The sequence below is a fragment of the Struthio camelus genome, chromosome 5, assembly GCF_040807025.1.
Source record: "Struthio camelus isolate bStrCam1 chromosome 5, bStrCam1.hap1, whole genome shotgun sequence".
NCBI lineage: Eukaryota > Metazoa > Chordata > Aves > Struthioniformes > Struthionidae > Struthio > Struthio camelus.
In genome coordinates this window covers 80,912,766-80,936,370 of record NC_090946.1, presented here as the reverse complement: position 1 = coordinate 80,936,370, position 23,605 = coordinate 80,912,766, and the positions used below count along the sequence as shown (strand labels likewise).

Sequence of the window (23,605 nt, the reverse complement as noted above, 5' to 3'; positions counted from 1 at the left end):
ACACTGTTTTTGTTGACTCACCTGATCTACAGAATTAAAACGCAGCTCAGCTCTGTACACTTCAGTTACACAGTTACTGAAAACAGCACACTTAAATTCAACATCCAAATTGCACTTACACCTTCACAGAGAACCTCAGTGACTGATTTTAACTGCCCCGATCAGATCTTTTTCTTGGTTGTAAAAAACATTTTATTTGACCTTTTAAAAGGCAAAAATCATTTGATCTCATCCTTTCACCCATTAAACAAAGAATTTTATTGAATCAACAGGATTTACAAGAAATGTATTTTGTCTGCAACAATGTTTATTGCACTAAAAAGAATCCATAAATAACATTTCAGGACAATCGGTGAACCAAATGAAAATGTTGGAGAGGGTAACGGTACAAGTAAAAGTTTTCCCCGTGTAAGGAAACTTTATTACAAGACAAAGCTCAGTAAAAAAGTTGTTGTTACATCCCTGATTTTTTTCCATGGTAAGGTACAGCTGGTTGGTAAGTTAGATAATTCTATTACCTTCCCATATGACTGGGTTTCATAAAATGCAGTTTACTCAGCATTTAAAACCTGTGAAAAGTTTGCTTAGTGATCTTGGTCTTTAAGAAGGTACGAGTATTTTGCCCTCTGACTAATTTCTGTGAGAACGAGTAGTAAATCTAAAGTAATAATGCATTAAACAAAGTAAAAAATAAGGCAACTCATACTTCACTTTCCTGAAGCACTTTGCTCAGCTTGATGAAATCTGCTCCTGTATAGTTATAGTACTAGTTATTGAACAAGAAGTAACAGTATCAGTGTTCTGTACATTAAAGCTGTAAACAAAGAACAGATCTCTCTAGAGAGACGGATACAAAACCCCAAGGGAAATGAACTGAACTCTTAATTTGGATTTTAACAACGTTTTGCACCCTGGACACTTGATATAAATGCATCTACTGCCACTTAAAAATATATAGTCAGCTTCTCAGTAATACAACTGACTGCTAAAAGAAGATAATACCAGAATCAAGTCTCTGATTAAACGCCACACTGGTTTTCAGAATAATAAACTAGTTTTTGTATGGAAAAAAAGATTAACAAACATTTTCCATTTTTATAAACAATACATAATACATGTAGAAAAATATTCAAGAGGATAGTAACAAAGGTGCAACATCAACAAAAATAAGCTGCCTTTTCAACCAAAGCACTTGTTCATAGTTTTAAGTGTGAAAACCTTTTAAAGCTCTTAGTGTCCTCATAAAAGTCTATGAAAAAAAGTTGTTAGCTTAAAAATTCTTGCCGTGCTGCTGGGCATACCATTGCTGCCTTTGCTTGCGATTCTCCAGCTCAGTGAGAAGGGCCTGTCTGTATGCTTCATACAGCTTAACAATTCGTTCCAGTTCTTTCATAAAGAGCAGCTTCAACATTCCCTGGTACGTATCCAGGTCCGCTAGCTGGAAGAGTTCCCACTTCAGAATGTGATCGTATCTGTTTTGATATACAAGATGATTATCTACGTGCCACTGCAAGCAAATACACGACATTTTTGCAGATATTTTTTCTTCCCTTTTCTTAAAAAAAACCCCCCCATTTCTGGCAATATACATTGATTAGCCAATTTTATATGATGAAATCTTACAGTAATTAACACCTAAAGACAGTTTTGTCTCAGAGTTGGAGAAATACCACTTAAAGCTAAGCTGAAGAATCACTCATAAAACACAACATTGCTTTGTAGAAATAAATTCTATAAATACCAAGGATCCCATTAACTGATTGTAATAAACCGAGGCAGAAAATGCATTTTGGAAGCATTACAATACCAGCTTCATTAAACAGGCCTGAAACATTTAGCAATAAAACATCTTTTACAATTAGAGTAACACTGAATAAATAAATTATTTTAACAGCTTACCCTAATACTCCCAAGTAAGTACCTCCCAGAAGGCACAAGACTACAAGTCTTCACTCATGAAACATTTTTGTTTTCAAGACAGTCATGTTCCAGCCTTAGCAAGCGCTCTGCTCTTGGTTAATTAGCAGCAATAAGCTAAATCGGTGTGTCTCAAACTGTGGGTCATGAACCCCCATGGGAGCACAAAAGGGCATGCGTGGGAGGGATTACATAGCATCAGTGAGGGCTATAGGGAGGGAGAAATAAGATTAGGGCATAATTAACAGCTACCAATATTTACTCTAGTAAAAGATAGCCTAACTACCCTTAATTATTGGCAGGAGTCCACCTGCCATGGAGGCAAGTGGTGGGGGGTGTCGAGGCAGGGAGTGCACATACTGGCAGCTAAATATTACAGACGTTCTTACTCCCCATACTGGAAAAAAAATGAGCTGCTGTGGCCTCAAGGAGGTCTCGTGAAGACAGATGCGCGATGGAGAGGCAGTCTGAAAAGCAATCATCTGCAGGCTGCTTTGGTACCATCCCTGGAACTCCTCCTTCAGGAGTATTTGATCTAGCTCTCATCATGAGATGAAAACAAACTCAACTAAGAAGTCAACCAGTTATGAGTAAAGGCTGTTGTATCTCTTCCCACTTCCATCATTGACAAGGAGGAACTGGCTGAGCAAAGTAAAATGCAGCAGTGTGGGTCATCCTCAGACCCTGCTCCCTTCTGGTTTTGCAGAATTACACACAGCATTGCACCTCCTACTCAGTCTGTTCTCTGTATATAAAACCCACTGTGATAAGTCCACTACCTATGGCAAATAGGGATCAAACAAGTTAGAAGAAACTGATTGCAGTCTGTGATGCGGTCCACATAAACAAAGCAAGGAAGACTGAAGGGATTTTTTTACATAGTCCAAAGTCATTTAAGAAGGAGATTCAAAAGAGCAAAAGTCAAATAAGGAAGCAAAAAAAGACATTCATACTGTCAACACTTTCTTTGACGGGGAAAAGAGACACTAGTCAATAATAAGCTGCGGAATGTAAAAGTTTGCAAAGAAAATGCAAACAGGTACATTAAGAAGAGGGCTACATATAGGAAAAAAATTGTTAAAAGTCAAACTAATCACCCTCAAAGAGAGAGAGCAACGTACACTAAAACAAACTGCAAGGCAAAGCGGAAGCATAACATCCATCCACAAACTAGAAAAAACAATGCTTCTGAATGTTACTAACCACTATAAATACTCTCAAGTTAGATAGCTGCTGGCTAAGTTTATTTAGCCTTTTATTCTACAAGTCTTACGCTCTCCTACGCTAAATTCAGCGCTGCTTTTCTTACAAAAGCTTACAGTTACTACCAGTCATCACTAGATTTATTTATTTTTTTAAACTATGGAACAATGTTGAATTACTGACATTAGGTATGTACAAATTTAACATAACACAAGCCTCTTCAAGCCTTCCTTGTTTCAGTAGCGGAGCTCAATTTAACATCAGTTTCCTGAAGGCTATATTTTATGTTGTTACTGCCAAGCAACTCTTGTGACTAATCAAGGCTCTGCCATTTCTCCTGCAAGTAATTTTCCACAATCAAAATTGGTACTCTAAGGGTCTACAAGGGAACTAGACTGCCTGTCAAATAAAGTCCAGTTTTATAATCGAGAGAGGTTTATTCAATTATTCATCAGTCAGTGACTCACTTTTATGCCATATAAATTCATCAAAACTTGGGCTGATAATCTTTTACACCAAATACACGGCTCAATATTTCCCAGATTTAATGTCTATAGTAATTTCATTTATCATCTTATATAAGCCACACGCTCAAAACTATCCAACCCAATTAAAGTGAGAAAGTACCAGAATAAAGGCTGTCCATATAAACAGAGTTCACCTTTCCACAAGTTTTTAGTAAGAATCTTAACACACCTGTCCATATGTTTTCCAAGATGTTCTGCATTTCAAGTGGTCACTTTTTAGCTGCCACCAGATCAAACTATCTGACCAGATCTGACTTCTTCTCAAACCCCTATCTCTAGCCACTCTTCCAGAAGACAAGAATTTTTCTTCATTACTTTTTTTTTTTTTTTTTTTTTAAATAAAGTGTACCTCTTTTGGTGCCAGTGGTAGGGGAGGATTTCAAAGGCTCTGGTACAAAACCAGTATTTCTACAAAGGTTTTCAAGAAAATCATGGTAGTGTTACAGAGGTAGGATTTAAGAGGCTCTGCTCATGTATTCGCCAGATGTCCAGCAATGTACTACCACCATACCCTGCAAGGGAGTAGCTCTGGGACGATATTAGGCAGGAGATGCTGGCGTTCGGGATCTTCTTCAAGGAGCTGGTAATTGAAATTATTAAGAAAAAAAAACATGATGCTACACCAATAGTAAGACGACCGTCACGGTGAGCAAGCTCACAGCTCAGGCTCAGAAGCGTGCTTACATGGCTACGTGACTACTGATGGGGATCTGGCTTTTATCAGTCAGCACACTAGTCAAGCAGAAATGTAGGAGGCCACAGGGCAGACATACCCTTATATGCTTAAAGAAAGAAGTACAATGGCTTCAGACAGTAGATATATACCAATGCTTAAAATAAACAGGCTGTTCTCTTTGATGGTCTCCTTCCACCTCAGCATGACAACCAGAAAAGCCTGGCAGGGCAAAGCGTGCCCAGCCAGCAGACACAAAGAGACCTGCCTGGTTTTAAGGACAGACATGTGTCCCAAAGCTCAGAAGAAAACCCAAGGGACATAGAAACAATGTATGAAGCAATTTCAAGCGCAGTACTCATTAGCAGGGATAACTGGGCTAACCGGAGTCTACCTCAACTTGGAAAAAATACTTTATGAAAACATTGGAAGAAGGACAAGTTCTAACCTTTTTCTTTCTGAACACTGTGGTTCTACAGATAAAATAAATGTTTTCACGTGAAATGAATATACATATATATATATACACACACACACACACTCAAGTGAAATATATTGGAGGTTAAGAGTGCTGCAGGTTCCAAAGCTGCCAGCTCTGCTGAGAAACAGGAACGAAGAGTACTACATCCTTCCGATGCTATCGGTGCGTGAGAGAACTTAAAGAACACCACCCCAAAACGAGCAGAGGGGCTAGTGTGGTCCCTGGAAAAGGGACCCGTGCAGCATCATGAAAAGCACAAGCGGCAGAATTCCCTCAGCTACGTGAGGAAACAGCACTTCTCCAGCCGTTTCAATTCGGGATTTTGTTTGATCCGAGTCTTGCTCTACAACTGACATTTTAATGCTACATTCTTTTTTAAAAGCCCTGACATAGTTACATACTTACTGTAACATCACTCATTATTTCCCATTTTTCCCAGTGCTTCTAAACATAAACAATTCATTTGCAATCTCATTTTCTCAGTTCTGAGGTAGGCTATAGATATAACACAGACTGCTATAGATACTAAAGAATAAAAAAGCCCAGTGAATAAACAGAAGTATTTGATCTAAGTAAATTACACAGAAAATATATTTACTTGAGTGGTGAGGCTGAAACCAAAATATCAAAGTTATGCAAATAAACTATTTTATGTATTGAAAAGACACATTCAGAAGAAGGCTGTATGCATCAGCGAAACACACAGACATGCAGATGATTACTGAAGAAATCAGCAATCAGCTCTTGGGAAATGTAAAGAAATTTGGACAATTTTAAGAACTTAAAATTAAGAAATAATTACAGCTTCTATATACCTTCTTAAACATCACAGCTTCTCTATTGTCTAAAGTTATCCAAACTCTTGACAGTGCTGCACTCCTAAAATTACTTTCCCTCAAAAGCAAGGAAAACAGTTGCAGCTGTCAATATGGAGATCAAACTCCAAAAAGAGGTAGACAGCAAGCTGTGGCTTTTGAATATTTGTCAAGGACAGGTTTTTTTTTTTTTTTTTTTTTTTTTAAGTACTTGATTACTAAGTGAAAGACATCTTTCCTTGTAGATTCCTTTCCTACTCTTCATGAACTGGATTCAACTGCAGCAGGCTTGCCTAGTACTGATGCATCCACTCACATGCCAATGGCATTTATTAAAATACACTCCACAGCCAGGCTGATTCTCAGCGGAAAGACTTTTTCTTACTAAGGCAGCAACACTGCAACACAAGCAGCAAGGGAAACAAAGCTACATCACTGGCAATAATGTGTTTGCATGTCTCCTGAGACCTGCAGCTTAGAGCAAAACCCCTCTCTTTTTTTAAGGAAGCACCACAGACTGACTAAAACCTTGACTCTTCAGCTCTTTGCTGCCTTTCAGTGTTTGACAGTTTCTTGAGAAAACTGGCATATCAGGATGGCTTTCAGTATGAGGGCTTCACTTCAGCTGTCAAGAGAAGTGTTGAGTGGAGGAAGAAGTCCAATTAAAGATTAAGCCACTAGCAGCGGCTTAACAGGAACGGGCTCATTCCAAACCCTTGGTGCCTTTTATTTTGGGGTCTTCAAATAATGGTTAAGAGGCCTCTGTCAGTGTTTATGATAATACTCTTCAAACAGTAGCCATCTTAGCAACAGCAAGTCAACACTGCTAGTTCCATGGCTTATATACTCCCTGATGCCACATAAAGATTACAGTGTCCTAACGGGAGGGTGGGGGGCAAAGAAGCAGTCCAAAGGTTGGCTACGTTAAAGGTGGCCTGGTCTTTACAGTTAACTTCAGCTTTTTGTTCCTCCCCGCCCAGCCACTGCCTACACTTTGAAATAGGGTTTTCTTGCGTGTTTTAACAGCATTCAGCGTAGCACTGGGGCTGGTACGGCATCATTCACACATATTAACATTTTTCTGGCTTTTTGCATTTGGTAGGACATGCTACATCAGGGCCTCCAAGCATTGAGCAAGACAAGTTTTCTGCATCTTTGGACGATACTTCGTTTTAAGAAAAGGACGTGAACCTTCTTGTCATAAATCCGACCAGTAGTTTGTCTCATGATATTATACCACATATTAAAGATGACAGCACCCATTCTTATTGTATTCATACATTTTAACTCTAAAAAATGATGAATCAATTGTTAAAATTGGACAAATAAAAAAAGACCGTTGTTCAGGAACGTTCGGCATTGTGATGCCTAGAGGTGCAGGACACAAAGAATACAAATGCCTGAGCCCAAGATTCCCTAGAGATTTACCAAAGGAGTCTACCTAGACTCCTAGACATTCTCTAGAAGGACAATTACTCACAAAGCCAGAAATTGAGGGGAGAAAGCAAGTCAGTCAGTACAAAATTCCTGCAGCGTGTAGGTCCCTTCTCTCCTGGGTCAGGAGGGAAGAGCTTACTAGATAGGACACTCAGCCAGAAGACCCAATCTCTAGTGTTCTCAACAGATAACAAGTATTTAATACAAAATAGGACACTTTCAACATAAGAGACAGTGACTTTCACAGAATATCAACAGCCTATTGGTTAGTGCTGGAAGATGAAAGACCTGGTTGCTGATGCTTGCTCCAACAAGGCAGGGGAAGCAGCTGAACCAGAATCTTCCCTACAAGGCAGGCACTTTCAGTCTCCTCACCCTCAAAGTCCCATACGCGCATCTGGCATAACACACACTTACCACACTGGTCTCCGTAACTGAGAAAGGTGGCAAAACTTTCACTTGCAGAAACTAGCAAGGGCTTAAACGCAAACCAAGGCTCTCGGCTTCACTGTGTTAAGATTCTGATGACTGTGCTTACGCTCTCAAAACAAACCTTGACATCAAGGGATTAACCAGAAACTGGGAGAGGAGGGAAAGGGGTGCCTCAAGCTGTCAGCAATGCCCTGATATTAGAATCGCTACCTCAAGTTACAGTTAGACATCAAAGCCTCTCTGTTGTCTAGTGAGCCAAATATTTTCTTTTTGTTCTTAATAGTTTGATAACTGTTTCGCTAAAATAGGAAAAAGTTATGGCTAACACCTGCCAACATCTCCATCAGCTTTTTTCAGTGGCCAGAATTCTCATTCTTTAGAGAAACCAGACAAAATAAAGCTAATATCTATTTTTGCTGCTCAGCAACAATGACTGACCTAAATCTCAGCTAAATTTGAAATTACAGTCACAGATGTAAGTAATAAATTGTTAACAAAATATATTAAATTATTTCAGTGGAAAACTACTGTTAACCAACAGATTTTACAGTAAATTTCAAATGGCAAAAAAATATTCCTCTGCTATCACTACGAAAGCTTTTTGCCCGATTACTTTCATTTATACATCAAAAAAAACAGAGGATACGCATATAGCTCTGGTACTCGGAGTTTTTGGTCAATATTGTTGGAGAGCTTGTAAAGATTACTTACTGGCCTGTTTTCTCAGGCCTTGAGATAATTGCTTTTGACAACAGAGAATGGTTTTATTGTTAGAATTACATTGAAAATTTGTAAGTTATTTTGATTTTAGTAGCTGCAAAAACTGTGTGTCAATTGTTCTTTATCAAGTCCTCAAACTGAGTTGACCACAAGCCAGTTGTTACCTCTCTTGCCTGCTTTTCCAATCTAATATTAGTGTAAAACAGAATTAGCTTCTTCACAAGAGTGTTTGAGAATTAAGTCATTGTGTGCTGCAGTAAAGTGAATACTCATATTACTACCAGCACTGCTTGAATAGAAGAAGGTTAAAAGGATACTGAAACATACAGGATTTTTGATTCCTCTAAATTATGTCAACAGAATTTTAACTCTTTGGATGAATTAAACATTTTAAAAGTTGTCTTGACCAACTAGATGTAAAAAAATTCCTCAGAATCTTAAACTGTTTATTCTCAAATTTCAAGAGAAGCGCCAACAAGAATCCATCAAACACAGGCTGAAATATTTAAAACTGCATTGTCTGGATGTGCCAAAGGTCTAAATAAAGAAATGCAGTTGCAGCCAAAACTTAAAAGTATTTCTAGGAAACAAGTCCTCCCATAGGTTACAGGAACTTAGCACGTCCCTGCTGCATAAATATACTGCTGGACTTCAGGCCAATTTAAATCTTTATGGGCTGCTGGCAAGCCTAGTAGCCAAAAGAAGTAATAAAATCCATTCAAATTATAGTTACTAGAAGCAACTAAAAAAAGTGGATTTTTCATCTGGAAGTCAGTGGAAAACGAAAAAAAAGATTTTTCAGCTGGAAGTCAGTGAATGTCTCATGCAGTCTGTAAACTTGCAACTATAGACTGACTTGCTCATCACTGTAAAATTTGAACAGTTTCTCCATATTCTCCTTATTAAAAAGTACCTAATTTTATAACTATTAAAATCATATCTAGATTTTTTACTGCTTTTCTATTTAGTGTTACTCTTCTGCAGAGTTGAGCCCAACATAAAATGTGATTTGTTTCGTTATGCAGACTCAAATCTATTCTTGGAGGAGAGAATCCCCATTTCTATAGCCTTGTTTCTTGGAAGAAAAAAAGACTTTTTACTACCACTCAGTAGTAATTAAAGTTTTTGGGTAGAAATGTAGATTTCAACAGTCTGAAGGCAAAATTCATAACTTCAAAGGACAATTTTTTCTTTTTTTTAAAGGGTAAGACACACATTAAGAAGTTAATGCCCTAAAAATATTTAAGATACGTGTATTTTATAAGCTCCATGGTTCCTTTCTGACAAATAGAGTGAAAGTAAACTACATCCTCCCAACTCTCTAAGTGTAGCGTTCTGGAAGTCACATGAACTACAAGGAGTACTCTGATGGTTTCAAGTAACACCCCATACAAAGCAGACTAATGTGATGAAATGGATTCTAATGTTTTGATAGCACAAATAGACACTTATTCCACAGTTACTGATTTTCACTAGAAGAATAAAATGTCAAATCCCTTTACCAGACACTAGCTATATTTTGAGAGAGGAATAACGGGTTATATATCTCAGTCCCAACTTCACTAATTCATTTATAGGCTGTGGGCATCACTATACCTACTTTTTATCAGGTTTCTGGTGTGAAAACATCTAGTACAACTTCCTCATTTGCTGTCAATAATAGTTCTTATGCAATTAGCAAATAGATATCAGCTATTTTTAGTCATCAAAACTCATTTGTTTTGCTTCTAAACTGTACAGGTGTAATTTGCTGTGAAATGCACAGACAGAAAAAAACCTCACTTTACAGGAGCCCTGGCATACACCTGCAGCCAATCTGGAATCTCTGCAGTGTGGTAGGGATTTGCAGGGACAAGGAGAGGCTGGCTTCTCTCAGCTTGCTGCGGCTGGTAAGTCACTGGGGGAGGTTGGTCGTAACGGGGAACGCTGTATAAAGGAAAGCAGACAAATTAAGTAACCTCTGAGCAATAAATGAGGCACACTGATATCACTAAATCACTAGTTTTGACTAATACACAGATTAACACATGCAAAGACTGATGATGCGACCACACAGAGTGTTGCTCCAGCAGGCCTTTACTGAGAGCAACCTTCCGTTGCTATTTTTAAGGTATCATTTCAATCATATCTGCTGCTATTATCTGTTAGCATACTGCAAAATTCACCTTAAACATCTTCGGCTAGTGCCTACAACCGGAATCTTAAAGCAGATCAAAAATGAAATCTATTTTTAAAAAACTAAAAAAAGGCAAGTATTAATTCAGCCAATATTCCACCATTTAATATTTTAGAATAAATATATTCAGGCAACAGCTGATAGGAGTTGTTCCATTAATAACATCAAAGGATATCCTCATATGTTTAGCTTCTGTTCCACACACCGAAGCTTTCTCTTCTTGGGAAAGAGTATTAACAACAACAACAAAAAAAAAACAAATGGCAGAAACTAACTGCTAACATTAGTAAACTCCAAACAATAACTACTTATCATACAGAGGTAGAATAAAATATGTATTTTCATTCTAGAGAAAAGTTAATTCGATGTTCAGATATGACGCATGTTACTTGTTCAGGTAGTCTCCTGGAACATAAGATTAAGTTTCTTTTTGGTCTGCAATTCACTTCTGTTCTCAGCAACTCTGTTGTTTTACTGATAGCTGAAGAGAATAGTTGCTTTGTTCTAGTGATTTAGGAATAATATCCGGTTTCTAAACTCAAGACAGAACAGGTCAGAGAAAAACTAACAATCACAACTTTGAAAAATTAGTCAAGAACCACTAACGCTTACTTCTAGAATTAAGAAGTTTTGGGCATACTACATAAGAGGCAAGAACAGTTGCACTTCCTTAACCGTATTAGGAAAAAAAATAATAGACAAGACTGATATCATACCTGGGAGCACAAGGGTGTTTGTACTGAGCTCTTTTATTGATGTGATCTACATAATACACTCCAAATTCTGCTGACTCAACTCTCTCCCATCCTGGGGGCAGTCCCTCACGCTCGAGTGGATGGCTCCAATGAGTTGTATTAGTGTTATGATCTATATAGTATTTCCTTCCTCTAATAGTCCAGTCCACTGACCAGCCAGGAGGAAGAGGTAAATCTTCAGAATTATGATTTGTTAGATTTCCTAGAGATGTAGCAGCAACTCTCCCAATGCCTAAAAAAGAGAAAACAATGTTGAGCTAAAATAACATCCCAAATCAACACTATGTACAAAGTTAGTATTTTTCACCTAGATGAGGCACAGTATCATCAACTTTGAACAATACTGTGACATTGACAATGTATATGTTTGCACATTAGTTAAAAAAAAAAAGATAAAAATCAAAACAGCTATTCCCTGTTCAATCTCAGTTGCTTTTGCTCTCCTCCCAGTCCACACACAGAGTTTTACTTCTGTAACACATTTCAAGTCAGGAACTCTGCATTCACCAAAAGAACATAGCTGAACAGCACTGTAGTTATATTGACATCTATTGAAATATTAAAGTATCTTTGCAGATCAGTGCCCAGCTTCCTTCAGGGTCCGTTAAAAACATCCTCGCTTTTTCAATTAGGGACACGGGTCAGCATACATAACAGAGATGAAGCTGCTATTATTGGCCTAATTTGCTGAGCAAAGAGCTGACCTAAGATAACTGATGTTAAAGCTTTATCTCAGTGACAGCTCACGTTAATATGCTATTACGGCTCTGTCAATACTATTTACCTATGACAAAACAATAGCTATTTCTTTTTCTAGTTAGAGTCAGAAACTACAACCGTCTAGAAAAATCACTCAACATCAAAGCCTTTCAGATTAGCCAGTCAAGAACAGTAACAGAAAGAGGTAAACCAAAACAGCAGAAAAAATAAGGTTAATGCTATACTGGGCTGACAGGTATTACTGAAGCACTTGCAGTCATAGCCAAAAAACGTTACCAGTAATAACAGGAAAAAATGGACCCACACAGGATCCTGCACAAGCCCTTTGCAGGCCACAGTCATCCTGTGCAAACTGAAGTTTTGTGTTGCTGGGTCTTCTTTGCTAAACTAGCTAGTCTGACAAGCACAGGTAATTTTATGTACAGTGATGGGCAAGACAGCCATGCCTTCTGACTGCAATCCAGACACGACACAGAGACCTTTTGTCCAGAGCAAGTCACATAACCTTCTGGTATCTTCTTCCCCCACCTTTCTTCCCCTCCCACAGGTCTTGGCAGGATTTCTGGTCTAGCAGGCTGTTTATCTGCTTCTCTACATCTTGTTCTTCTCTAGTACTAAGCACCTACATTTCCTAATGCTAATGAGGCACATGGAAAAATTACAGCTTGCAGCCCTCTTCAGCAAGAGGGCTGTACTAGGAGAAGGGTTTCCCCAGCAAAAAGGTTAAGTGAATTTCAGGTAGGAGAAGAAGGGAAGCAATATGGGATTAAGTTCCTACCTCTGTCTGAGAAACACAGCACATTCATGATTTATAACTAAGTGGTTGGTTTTAAATGCTGTTTACTATTATTTTAAAACACTTTGTTGCAAGATATACACAGTTTTTATGTTACTGAAATGAGCGTGTTGGCTGCTGAGACACATTGAAAAGACATCATTCCAATTTTATTTCTCTCTCCTCTATATACTGTGGATAGTTAGGAAGGTAGTTAAAATAAAAGCCATAAAAACAATTCTCTAGCCAAAATAAAATCATTACAGGTATTAAAAAAAAAAAAAAAACACACCAAGGGTTATAATCAAGAGTTTCAAAGGTCACTGTTTCATTCCTTGGAAGCCCGCTACCCACTGAAAGTGCTGGCCCAAATTCAACTCTCTTCCTTTATCCTTGAAGTATTAAGTAAATTCCTTCAGTTACCTGCATTTTCACAGGTAAACAGTCTCTGGCTTTAAAGAAACTCCAATTGCCTTTTCATCCTGCAATCAAATACATCTATTGAATTACTGTATTTCCCAAAGTTTGCGTACTGCTGTTTCCCACAACCCAGAGGAAGGGGTGGGTAAGCTACTCTTCCACTTTCTTAGAAGTCAGAAGTTGATTCCATTACAACCACCACGTTTACAGACTGAGGAAAACACTTCTTTGCTTCTGTTTTTCAGGAATAACATTTTTGCGTGCTTATTTTTGAGAGTGCAAAAGGAAAAGGCACAGCCTATCTAAAGGACACCATTAAAAAGAAAGTTTGGGTATTTTTATTAATTCAAAAAGACAACAGTGTTACTTAAGTAGTGAGAGAGCACAGCAGCAAAGCTATTTATTTCTCAGTTTCATACTCCAACTCTAATTTGTGACTGGGAACAGGCCTTTCCAACAATACATACACAATATAGCACACTATCCAAAGGATGTTATCTATTATAAGTACCAGCGTACATACAAAAGATAACAGTCGTCAGGAATAAGGTAACAGGAAAGGCTCCAAAATACAAAAGCAGCAAAAAAACTTCAGTGCTTTCTTCCTACTGCCTCCTGCTCTTTAAAGCATTTGTACTCATCTATAGATCTATTTCTAGCCTTGTCGTGTTTTGAACTATTTGGCCTTGCAGTACTTCCTCTTGTTAAGAGTATTTACCTGTTTGTTATTTTTATAAAGGAAAGTTAAAAGTTGTGTTCATGATTTAGCTCCCGTCTCTCATTAGAATTAAGCAACCTAGACCTTTACTTCCAGTGAGGAAGAAGCATGCTAGAGGCTTCCTGACCTTTAGCAGTACTGGGGCCAGGGAGACTATTTCAGGCCTTAGCTACAGTTATGTCACTGTTTGTTTTCATTCCAATGACAAATTACAAACATTTAAGCTTCTTGAAAAGATACTGCGCTTTGGATAAACAAGTTCAGTATTTTCTCCACTTAACTGGACTGTTGTGTTGTAATTTCATGTAAATACAAAAAACAATGACTATTAAAATTACCATTACCAGAAGATCTGAACACAAACCTGACTGCGGGAAAGAACTTCCACAAAGGTAGAAACACATTCTCTGCTTACTGCTAAAACCAACACATGTCCATATTTTTGTTACAGTTCCTCCCATTTAAATTCTAGGATGATTCCAGCAGCAAATATGTATATATTTCTTCCTTGGGACAAAGGTTAATGCCGTCTAACATTTGAAAGTTGGTATTAAAATTGCACAAGCCAGGGTGACAAATAATAGGACATCCTCTGTACTAGAAGTTTTCTTGGCAAAAATCTTATAGCTTTTGAAACAAAAGCCAGACAAAACTCGGAGAGGGAATCAGGTGACAGGAAAAAATCTGAATCTGATTACGTAGAGAAATTACCTAGAAAGCAGGCGAAAAGTAATGGTTAATTCAATGGAAAGGCAACATTGGTAGCTTCATGTTTGTACAAGCAATAAACCCTAGCTGTATGATTTCCTCAAGTGTCAGACTATTATTTTTTAAATTTCCAAGATGCAATGAGCAAAAATATCAGACTTCAAACACATCATACATTTTTTTTGCCATTATTTTTTTACTTCATACATAAAAAAGCAGAGGTGTGTACTGCTAGACAGAATTGCACAGATATATCAATAATTCTGAAGTGTTCCAAGCTGCTACAACTAGGAAGCTCTAATTATGAAACTCAATGCCATATTTATAAACAAACACTTGTAAATACTTCATGTTATAGTACTGTGCATTTTTTTTTTTCTTAAAATACAGACTCACAGCTCATATTGCCCACATTCTGGGCACTGGAAGCTTTACGAAGCCAGGTAACAATCAGTGTGTCTTATGACACACCTACCATTAGGCCACACAACCATTGTGGCCTTCAAATCAGCAATTACCATAATTTGGACATTTGTTTGTATAATTGGAGATACTAATGATCAAAATAAGTTGTATACTGTTTTTTCTTACAAAATTCAGCAGGCGCTTCAAGAGAGAGTAAACGCGCATTTACAAGTAGTCTCTGCTAGGATTTAGAACGGCAGAAGATGAGGATCTACTTTCTCATCTCTACATGTGGAAGCATTAATGTAAGACCAGACAGCACTAACTTCACATTTGGTCTTTTCCAAAGTGTTACGCACAGAAGAAAGTTAAAGGAGCAGCAAGACTGAACTTCAAGATAGCCTGACACCACCTACTGCGAACATTACCTTTCCTGTGTAATACAGCCCAATGAAGTATGATATTCTTCTGTGTTTAAATTTCAGGCAAGATCTTAGCCCTAAAGCATATTCATAGCAGCCCAAACCTTCACGCAGGAATTTCTGCAAACACTAAGGACATTCCCTGAATCACACACTGGTGCTTGATTTAGACAACACAATGTAAAATTATCTACAGGAAAAAAACCTTGTAGCTCAATCTAATTTTATCAAAATATCTAAGGTAAAACAAACATTCTCCTCTTGATGGAAAATATGGTCTCTACCATAGGATAATTGGAAACATACTAGTCTAACTCCTTCATAACTACTCAAGGTTTTTTTCTTTTTGTTCACATACTTTCCTATCTGGTATGACCAGGCAGCAATTCTCATTTTTCCTGCTTCCCAAGGCATAGGATTGTTTAAATTATCCTTTTCCAAATGTTAAGAATCTCCTTTGCTCTGCTTAAGGACAGCACTATTTACAAACTACTACAAGTAACACTATCAAATATCAGGCAGTCACTAATGTATTTAAATTTATTCAATTGTAAATTATTTTCAACTTGCTGCTTTGAAATTTGTCTATTCTCACTTGTTAATTCTATTTCTTTATGGTATATGTTCAGAGTTTTTTTGTTTGTTTTTTCTGCTTCAACTGTTGCTTTTAAGGAACATCAATGTTTAACATAATTTGTGGCTTTGCTTTCCCCCCCCCCCCCTCGTATAATATAGTATCTTCAGTTTAAGCTCCTGAATTAACGGCAACTAGGCCTGAAAGTATTGTATGCTGTTCCAAAGCAAAAGAAATTCCTATTCAATGCAGTCTACTTGCTTAGAAATATCACTATGTAAGTTCTCACCACTTTGAAAAAATAAAGTGCAAAGGAACAGAGGCCGTTTAATTAGTAGCAGTATTAAAAAGGTTTAAAATAGTCAGAATTTTAATTAAGCCTAGACCCTATATTCAACCTCGTTCTCAGCACCTTCAGCAATAAGGTACCTTAATAACAGAATCTAAACCTTAATTTTGAAAACCATATTAACATTTCATATTGCACTAGAATATAAAGTGTTCCTTCATTTAATGTTACTTGCTCAGAAATACATCTTAAGCTAATAATGCCACAAATGTGAGAAATACCTTCAAGGCAACCTTCTCAGACGTTAACATGAAACAAAAAACCCCAGTGATATGCATAACTGATTTCGTAGCCTAATGAAGGGGTTTTATTGTAAATGCGCTGTGCCTGGAAAGAGTCCCAAGATTCTGAGAAGGAGTAAAGGTTCCCAGGTCAAAGGACAGTTTTTCAGTTTGTCAACAGTGGGGGTGGAAAGCATAGGAGAAAAAAATCATACCAGGAGAGCAGATCAATAGAAAGGGAGAAGAGCAGACACACTGAGGAGAAAGCCTCACTTTGTAACTGTTTATTTGATGCAGAGCTGATGTAGGCGGACAAGTTTTAGAGCCTGTAAACTCCCTACCACTAGCTTTAACCAAAATCAAGTGTTGAAGAACAAATCTAGTCAAATTAAAGGCCTTCACGTCTGTCTTTAATTAGGTCAATTGTCTTGAGAGGCTTTTCTCTTTGTTTCCTCAAGATGCTAAAATCCTCTCCTTCCCCTCTCCAAAACAGGATAAGGAATAGGAAGAGAAGATAAACAAACTGTTTAATTTTAAGGGGGTAAATTTTTTTTTTTTTTTTTGCTATTTAATTAACTACCATGTTTAGATAGGTCTGCAGACTCTAGGCCTTCCTAATCCATCCCAAAACTTCCAAAGGTACTTCCTGAACACAAGTACCTAATTTGTCAAAGGCAATAGGACATTCCAAGTAAGCATAAATTCACAAATAGGAAACAGCAGGAAGTACTTTGAATGTTTTGAAAAGTATGCTGCAAAGAAAGTACTGCAGAATCAGCACAAAAGAAGAACATGGCAGGAATTGCCATTTGTTTAAAAAAAAAAAAAAGATAGTAAGTGTACACACTTAAAACAATTCTGCTTCTTTAGCTCTAAATAGGTTCCATTCAATAATTTTAATAATTTCTCTTTCACTCTCCTATTATATTAAACATGAATACTAGCTTCCAATTATGAAGGGGCACAATTTAACGTGAGACAAACCTACTTTCACTATAGCTCACTGGATTTATTGCTCATAGGTTTAATCATTTTTCTCCTCTGACATCACAGTCAACTACTTACAACACATCAGAGAGTCCTTCTATACTGCGATTTTAAATCTCAGCAATTTTCATATACATGTAAGAATTTTGTAGCTTACCGCTCAAACAGGTACAAATAACTCTGAGGTCTTGGTTACAAGTTAGTTCCAATCTATACTGTAGATATAACTTCAACCACAGACCTCCCAAAACCTTTAACCTAGAAGAGAGGAAAGAGATGTCGAGGAAAGATAGGTAAAGTCTCTTAGAATAAAGTTTAAAACGGACACAGAAAAAAAAAAAAGTCAAGAAATGCCACAAAGGTAGCTAAACATCCAAAAATATGAACAGAGAATGTCTAAACTGAAGATGTTTTTCAGGACAAGCACTTCTAAATTGCTAAATAAAAACAAAATTATCGAGGATAAGAAAAGGACACCGAGAATTGAATCTTACTGAGAGAGGAAACACAACTTTAAAGAGAAACACCTACAAAAGAACGTGTCAGTATTGTCAGAATAAACTGTTGAAATATAGCGGGACTTCCTTAAATATTTTGCTGAATACTTTTGAGTATGAAGATCTCAATCAGAACACATTTTCAGGTTATCTCAAAATCAGAAGAAACAGAATCTTCATTTTGACTGAAAGCTGAAATTCACCTGCACCTCTCGGTTTCTGGACCACCGGTTCTCAAAAGTTCACGTCAGCTGTAACCCATACAAAATGAAACTTCACTCACCATTAATTAATACACCTTGTGTGCATCAGGCAATGTTTGTTTAGCAGTCAAGTCAAACCATAACAGAAGAAAGTTATGAGGTGACCTTTCAGGGATGCGAGGAAAAAGGGTAGAAAGCACCATTTACAGATTCTAGCTAATGAACTGACTTATACCACGAACCTGTAGGTATTAGGCAATTTTCTAAAAGGCAGACACCCCTTATCTTGGAGAAGTGTTTTGATTAGGTGGAACGCTTAAAAATTACAATAGAGAGGTAGAAGGAAAAAGTAATTAAGACAAAGTCACAAAGACAACGAAAGTAAAAGACCTGCCTCCGTACTCTGGAGATGCGGGGGCAGGGGGAGAGACACTAGAAATTACAGAAGGGTTAATGGAACTCAAGGGAAGGGCTGAAGGCTTGAAGACAGCAGGCAGTTCAAATAAAAAGGAGTTTAACAGTGAGATGTAAGAAATAAGAAAAATTCAGTGTTTTCTTATTTTTGGCCACATGATTCTTTTACTCAGAAAAAGTAAGTAACAGCAATTTTTGAGATGTACAGAAGCTAAAGACTTAGGCCCACATTCTTACTGCAGGGAAACTCGACAAAGAGTTTAATAAGAGTTCCTATTTTATTCTGAGAAGAAAGGAGAAACAGCGGAGAAGGGAAATACTTTTTGGCAAATGAAAGGATCACCTGTTTGGCTTCTTCCTACAAATACATGAGATTGAACAAATGGTATACATGTTTTGTAGCAGTAACTAAGGTGAGAATTCAAACTATTAACGGTAAAAACACGAAAGCAAATGACAAAGAGCAATCACATATCAGTAGCTCCTTTATGTTTTTCAGTTACCAAGAGGGCATACAGAAAAACGGGAGAAAAATCTTTTCTGAAAGAAATCGTGTTGCTAAAAAGGAAAAGTGTGATGGTAAAGCCGTATTTTTACCTTGTTCGAAAAATCAACTAAACTTCACTCTAAGTCCCATAGCTAGAGCGCCATTCTAACTTCAACAAACATTGTTACAATTGTACAAAGTAGGAATACCTTTTTGAAGTTTCCGTAAGCACACATTGCTACTATAGTTATTTTGAATGTCTGATGGATTTATTTATGAAAACATCCCCTCCTCCCTCTGCCTCTCCTCCTTGCAGTCCCCCAGCACACACTTACAGGTGCTTAGTACCTGGCTGAAGGAACAACTGACACAGATGCAGGGCTACCGTGCAAAACCTAGACAGATTAGATATATTACTTAGCATCTAGAAAAAAAAAAAGCATAAAGTAAGTCTTGAACATTAATATTTCAGAATTTATTGGCTGACAGCAGTAATGCTAGCATTACTCTTCTGCCACCGTTCATGGAAAGCTTTTTGTAATAAAAATGAAGCTTTGTCAGGTTAGAATTCCACATAGAACGTCAACAGCCTTAAACGTTGTCATTTTTACTAGCAGAATTACTGTTCTACTGTAACTAATGACCAACTAATGATACATTTCATATTTACATTTCATATTTAAGATGCATCATTTACAGGTTTAAAAGGTTTCTTTCAAACTCCTCCTTGAACGTAGTTTCACGAGCGTATTCTGTGTTTGAATACAGCTAGAATTATTAATTGTTAAAGGTCACCTTTCTGTGGACAATACTGTAATCCAAGACTTTTTTTCTAACAATAGATTCACAACAGGACACTGCACAGGAGAATTATTAAGTGTCATCACAGATATAATCAAAGACTTCAAAAAGAAATATTTAATGGATTTTTCATATGCTGCTGTTCCATTAGAAAATGGAGACTGGTTCCAGGGAATTTGAGGGAGAAATAATTATGCATATATATAAAAAAAATTTTACAAGCCAAAAGAAAAAACGTCAAGGGCTCAGTTTCCGCACTAACTATGTGCCAATTTGTTAATTACACAAAGTAATAATTCCTTCCTCTGATTATTTGACCTAAACTGATTAAAACTGCAATGTTACTAGTTTAGAGCTGTTGGTTCTTCTACATGTATTTAATGATAATAACAGATGTCTACTAATGAATAAAATCCTTGTTTCCTAGCAATGCAAGAGTGAAAACACAATTTCCACAATATTACATGCAAATACAGATAAAGTTATCTAAATCAACAGTATGCCTCAGAATATTACTCTGTCAATAACAAGAAAAACCATCCACAACAATTCATAACCTGTTCACTCTTACTTGTTAAAGGCAACGAATCTAATAAACATTTACACAACTTTTGACAAAGCTGGTGATATCTAATATTGGTCATTAAAAAAAAACTTGCTCAAGCTTACCTCTTTTATTTTATAAATAGCCCACTGTTTGAATATATTTTTCCTTTCTCCTTAATACACGTGATCTAGCTCTTTATTCTAAGAAATGTAAACAAGTAGTAAAGTCAAACAACAGAAACATCATTAAAAAGAAGCTCCAGCCTGTACAGTATTACATTTAAAATATACGACCACGAGCATCCAGAAGCACTTCTGCAGCCACTCTCAAGAAGACAAAAGAAAAGAAAAGAAAAGAAGAGAAAGAAAAATAAATCAATACTTACCTGAAGTGTGCCTCCCATGATTCTGTGACATCCTCTGGAAAAGATCACTGTTTTGTTCATAATACCTGTAGTCCTCATGTACGCGATCATTTAACTGACGCCTCCTTTGGGCATCATAAAAATGATCATAATAATAACAACGGGCACCAGCATCTCCATTTTCCATAGCAGAATTAGCTTCTGTTAAAAAGGATTGGGAGGAAGAGCCATATTCTCTAGGGACATCAGCTAAACTTCTTGCAAGATAGGAAGGTGCCGACAGTCTGTTGCTTTCACGTCTCATTATTTCATGAGGTGGCCTCTGAACTGGAGTTCTAAGGAAACTCTGGTTTCTGGAAACAATTCCATCTCCTCCAGAAGCATATACAGAAGAACTTGAGTCAGGAGGACAGATATCAGTTCGTCTTGGAATGGTTGGACCATGACGGATAAATGAAGGCATCAGATCTGTTTCAGGATAAAACCGAAATAAGAATTTCAGCTCCACTTGCACAAAATATCTGGTTAGCTGCAACACTGATTTACGCTATGATATTCAGGAAATTCAAAAGCCAGAACCCCTTTACAGCGCCTCTAATGCAGAGGCGAGTACAGTTGTAACGCTGCAGTTTGTATTGGTACAACAAAACCCATCACGCTCTCCTCTAGCAACGGAAACAATCCCCCAAAGAGCACAGTTTTGCCAGTACAACTGCATCTGCAAAAAATAAACTAGTCACACACTTTTGCCTGTGGCTACATCAGCCAGGCTTCACACCTCTTTATCTACTAGAAACATCAAGAAAATCTAACTCTCCTGGCTACCAGTCTACCACCTTATTGGGACCGCTGTCTTTATGAACGTTGAGTAACTGAATACATCAATGCTTACATGCTTATAGGACTCCATGACAGAGCCAGGAACAAAATTTGTATATTTTCCACATATAACAAAGCTTAATCAGCAAAACGTTGTCATTTTGCACGTGTAAGTTCTCAAATTAACACGAAGATACCTCATTTTTCTCCTTTATTTAAAGGGACACAAACACTGATAACTATTCAAGCAATTTCACTGCTTCCCTCCAGTATATGATATACTCCTTGTTATTACTTTCAGCACGGCGTGAATAAGTAGTTTTCCTGCAGGTGAGCTAACACAAACTACAAGCTTCGTTTATGAGCAAGCCATGCCTATCATTTACTATTTATAAGCAAACTCTTATAAACGTATAACTTAAAGCAAAATTTCAGTGCATCGCGCAAGGTGTAATCAGTAATTTTGTAACAGTCGTTACAACGCAGTCATGTAATAGCTGGTCATTAATTCACAGCAAATAGCATAAGCGCGTAGAAGGGGTTGACCCATTAGAAACACCAAAAACCTAAAACAAAAAAGAAAGAAAGAAAGAAAGAAAAAAAGAAAAGTAGTTCTTTTTTTAAAGCCTAAGCCTGTGAGGCTGCTAAACGATTTTGCCTGTTGGTTGGGGAGCGGGTTGTTTGTGCAGCAAGGACTTCCAGAGAAGCCGAGCGCCTGCCTGCTCCTGCCTGCCGCTCAGCTGTTAGTCGCGGCCTCAAAGCTAACCTAATCCTACCATTACAGCACGATGCGCTTCAGTCTCAGTTTGTTTTCAATACTTTCTACGCGCTTCCGCTATTCTCCTGTAAAACCCTAGCAAGAAGGAAGCCGCAGCATTAACGCCAGGTTAACGGGATGAAGACTAGCGCGGCCGAGGTATGTAGGAGTGACCTCACCACGTCGGTTCACCGTTAAAACCGGAGCACTCGCTTCCGCAGGGATTTTACGCGACTGGCGTGGACAGTTACCTCATGTTCAAGGCGCACACCTTTTGGCAGCCGACACAGCCTGGCCTGGGAAAAACACTGACTTTTGGAAAGAGCTGAACTGCCCCGTTCACCTCAGGGAGATCTGTCTGCGGATGATCTTAGCCCTGGCCTCTTGAGACTGAAAAAAGTTGGGACTGAAAAGCTTAAAGAAAAAGTTTGTTTACTGTGTGGGTACGCCTCTCTCTCAGGTTTAACCTCGGTCAGGTCTCGCTACCAACGGGGCGATTTTTTTCCCCGTTTATGAGGAAAACGCCTCAAAACAGCCCCTAGGATCCGCCGGGCCGCAGGCAGGCTGCGGTGGCGAGCAAAGGGCCGCCCCCACCCCCGCCGCCGCCCCCGACACTCACTGCGAAGCAGCGGGCTCGTCTCCTTCTTCACGTACTTGCCCTGCACCTCGCCCGGCTTGGAGAGCTCCGTGCGCGTCTTCTTCCGCGACAGCATCCCACCTCCCGGCCCGCCACCGCCACCGGGGCCGCGCCCGCATGCCCGGCGCCGCCCGCCGCTCCTCAGGGCTCGGCGGCCCCCCTCAGGCGCGGCGGCCGTTGCTCGGTGCCCGCATGGCCGCGCGCCGCCGCCGCCGTCAAAGGGGAGGGGAGGGGGAGGGGCGCTCAGCGCCGCGGGGCGGCGGCGGCTCGCGCCGCCCGTTGGGCCGTGGCGGTGGGGGGGGGGGAAGGGGGCGGGGTGCGGCTGGGGTTGGGGGGGGGGGAGTCCGCGAGGAGCCGCGCGCGCACGCGCGTCGCTAACGTGCCCCGCTCGGCGGCGCCGCGCGCGCGCGCGCGCGGGCTTGTGGGAAAGCGGCCTCCGCCCTCCCGGCGCGGTGCGGGGGGGAAGCTGGTGCTGTCACCGCGCCCCCGCGCGGCGGGGAAGGGGCGCATGCGCAGCGCTGGCGGCGGAGGCGGGAAGGGCGCGCGCCGCCGCCTCCACCCCCCCCCCCAACCACCTCAGAGCCGCTCCCTCAGGGGCGGCTGCCGCCAGAGAGCCGCCCTCTGCTTGCCACAGGTATCACCTC

General features: G+C 39.0%; 1 protein-coding gene across 2 annotated transcripts; it reads right to left on the bottom strand.

The window, feature by feature from the left end:
* Window positions 1–176: 176 nt before the first annotated feature.
* On the bottom strand, window positions 177–23,243 carry SAV1 (salvador family WW domain containing protein 1). 2 transcript variants are annotated; one of them, XM_068947587.1, is made up of 5 exons: window positions 22,944–23,243; window positions 20,770–21,216; window positions 11,098–11,368; window positions 9,988–10,131; window positions 177–1,472 (listed from the first exon to the last, which is right to left on the bottom strand). In XM_068947587.1, exons 1-5 carry the CDS (start codon window positions 23,035–23,037, stop codon window positions 1,271–1,273), a joined length of 1,158 nt encoding a protein of 385 aa, XP_068803688.1. In that variant the 5' UTR covers window positions 23,038–23,243; the 3' UTR covers window positions 177–1,270. The 2 variants fall into 2 exon arrangements, with proteins under 2 accessions (XP_068803688.1, XP_068803689.1); XM_068947588.1 differs by having other exon boundaries at window positions 22,979–23,108.
* Between the last annotated feature and the right edge of the window lie 362 nt (window positions 23,244–23,605).

Coding starts and splice junctions, on each gene's coding strand:
- SAV1 (XM_068947587.1), bottom strand. CDS start 23,037: ATGCTGTCGCGGAAGAAGACGCGCACGGAGCTCTCCAAGCCGGGCGAG. Junction 21,217..22,943: donor GACGAGCCCGCTGCTTCGCA/GTGAGTGTCGGG, acceptor ATCCTGAAACAG/ATCTGATGCCTTCATTTATC. Junction 1,473..9,987: donor TATGCCAGGGCTCCTGTAAA/GTGAGGTTTTTT, acceptor ATATCAAAACAG/ATACGATCACATTCTGAAGT.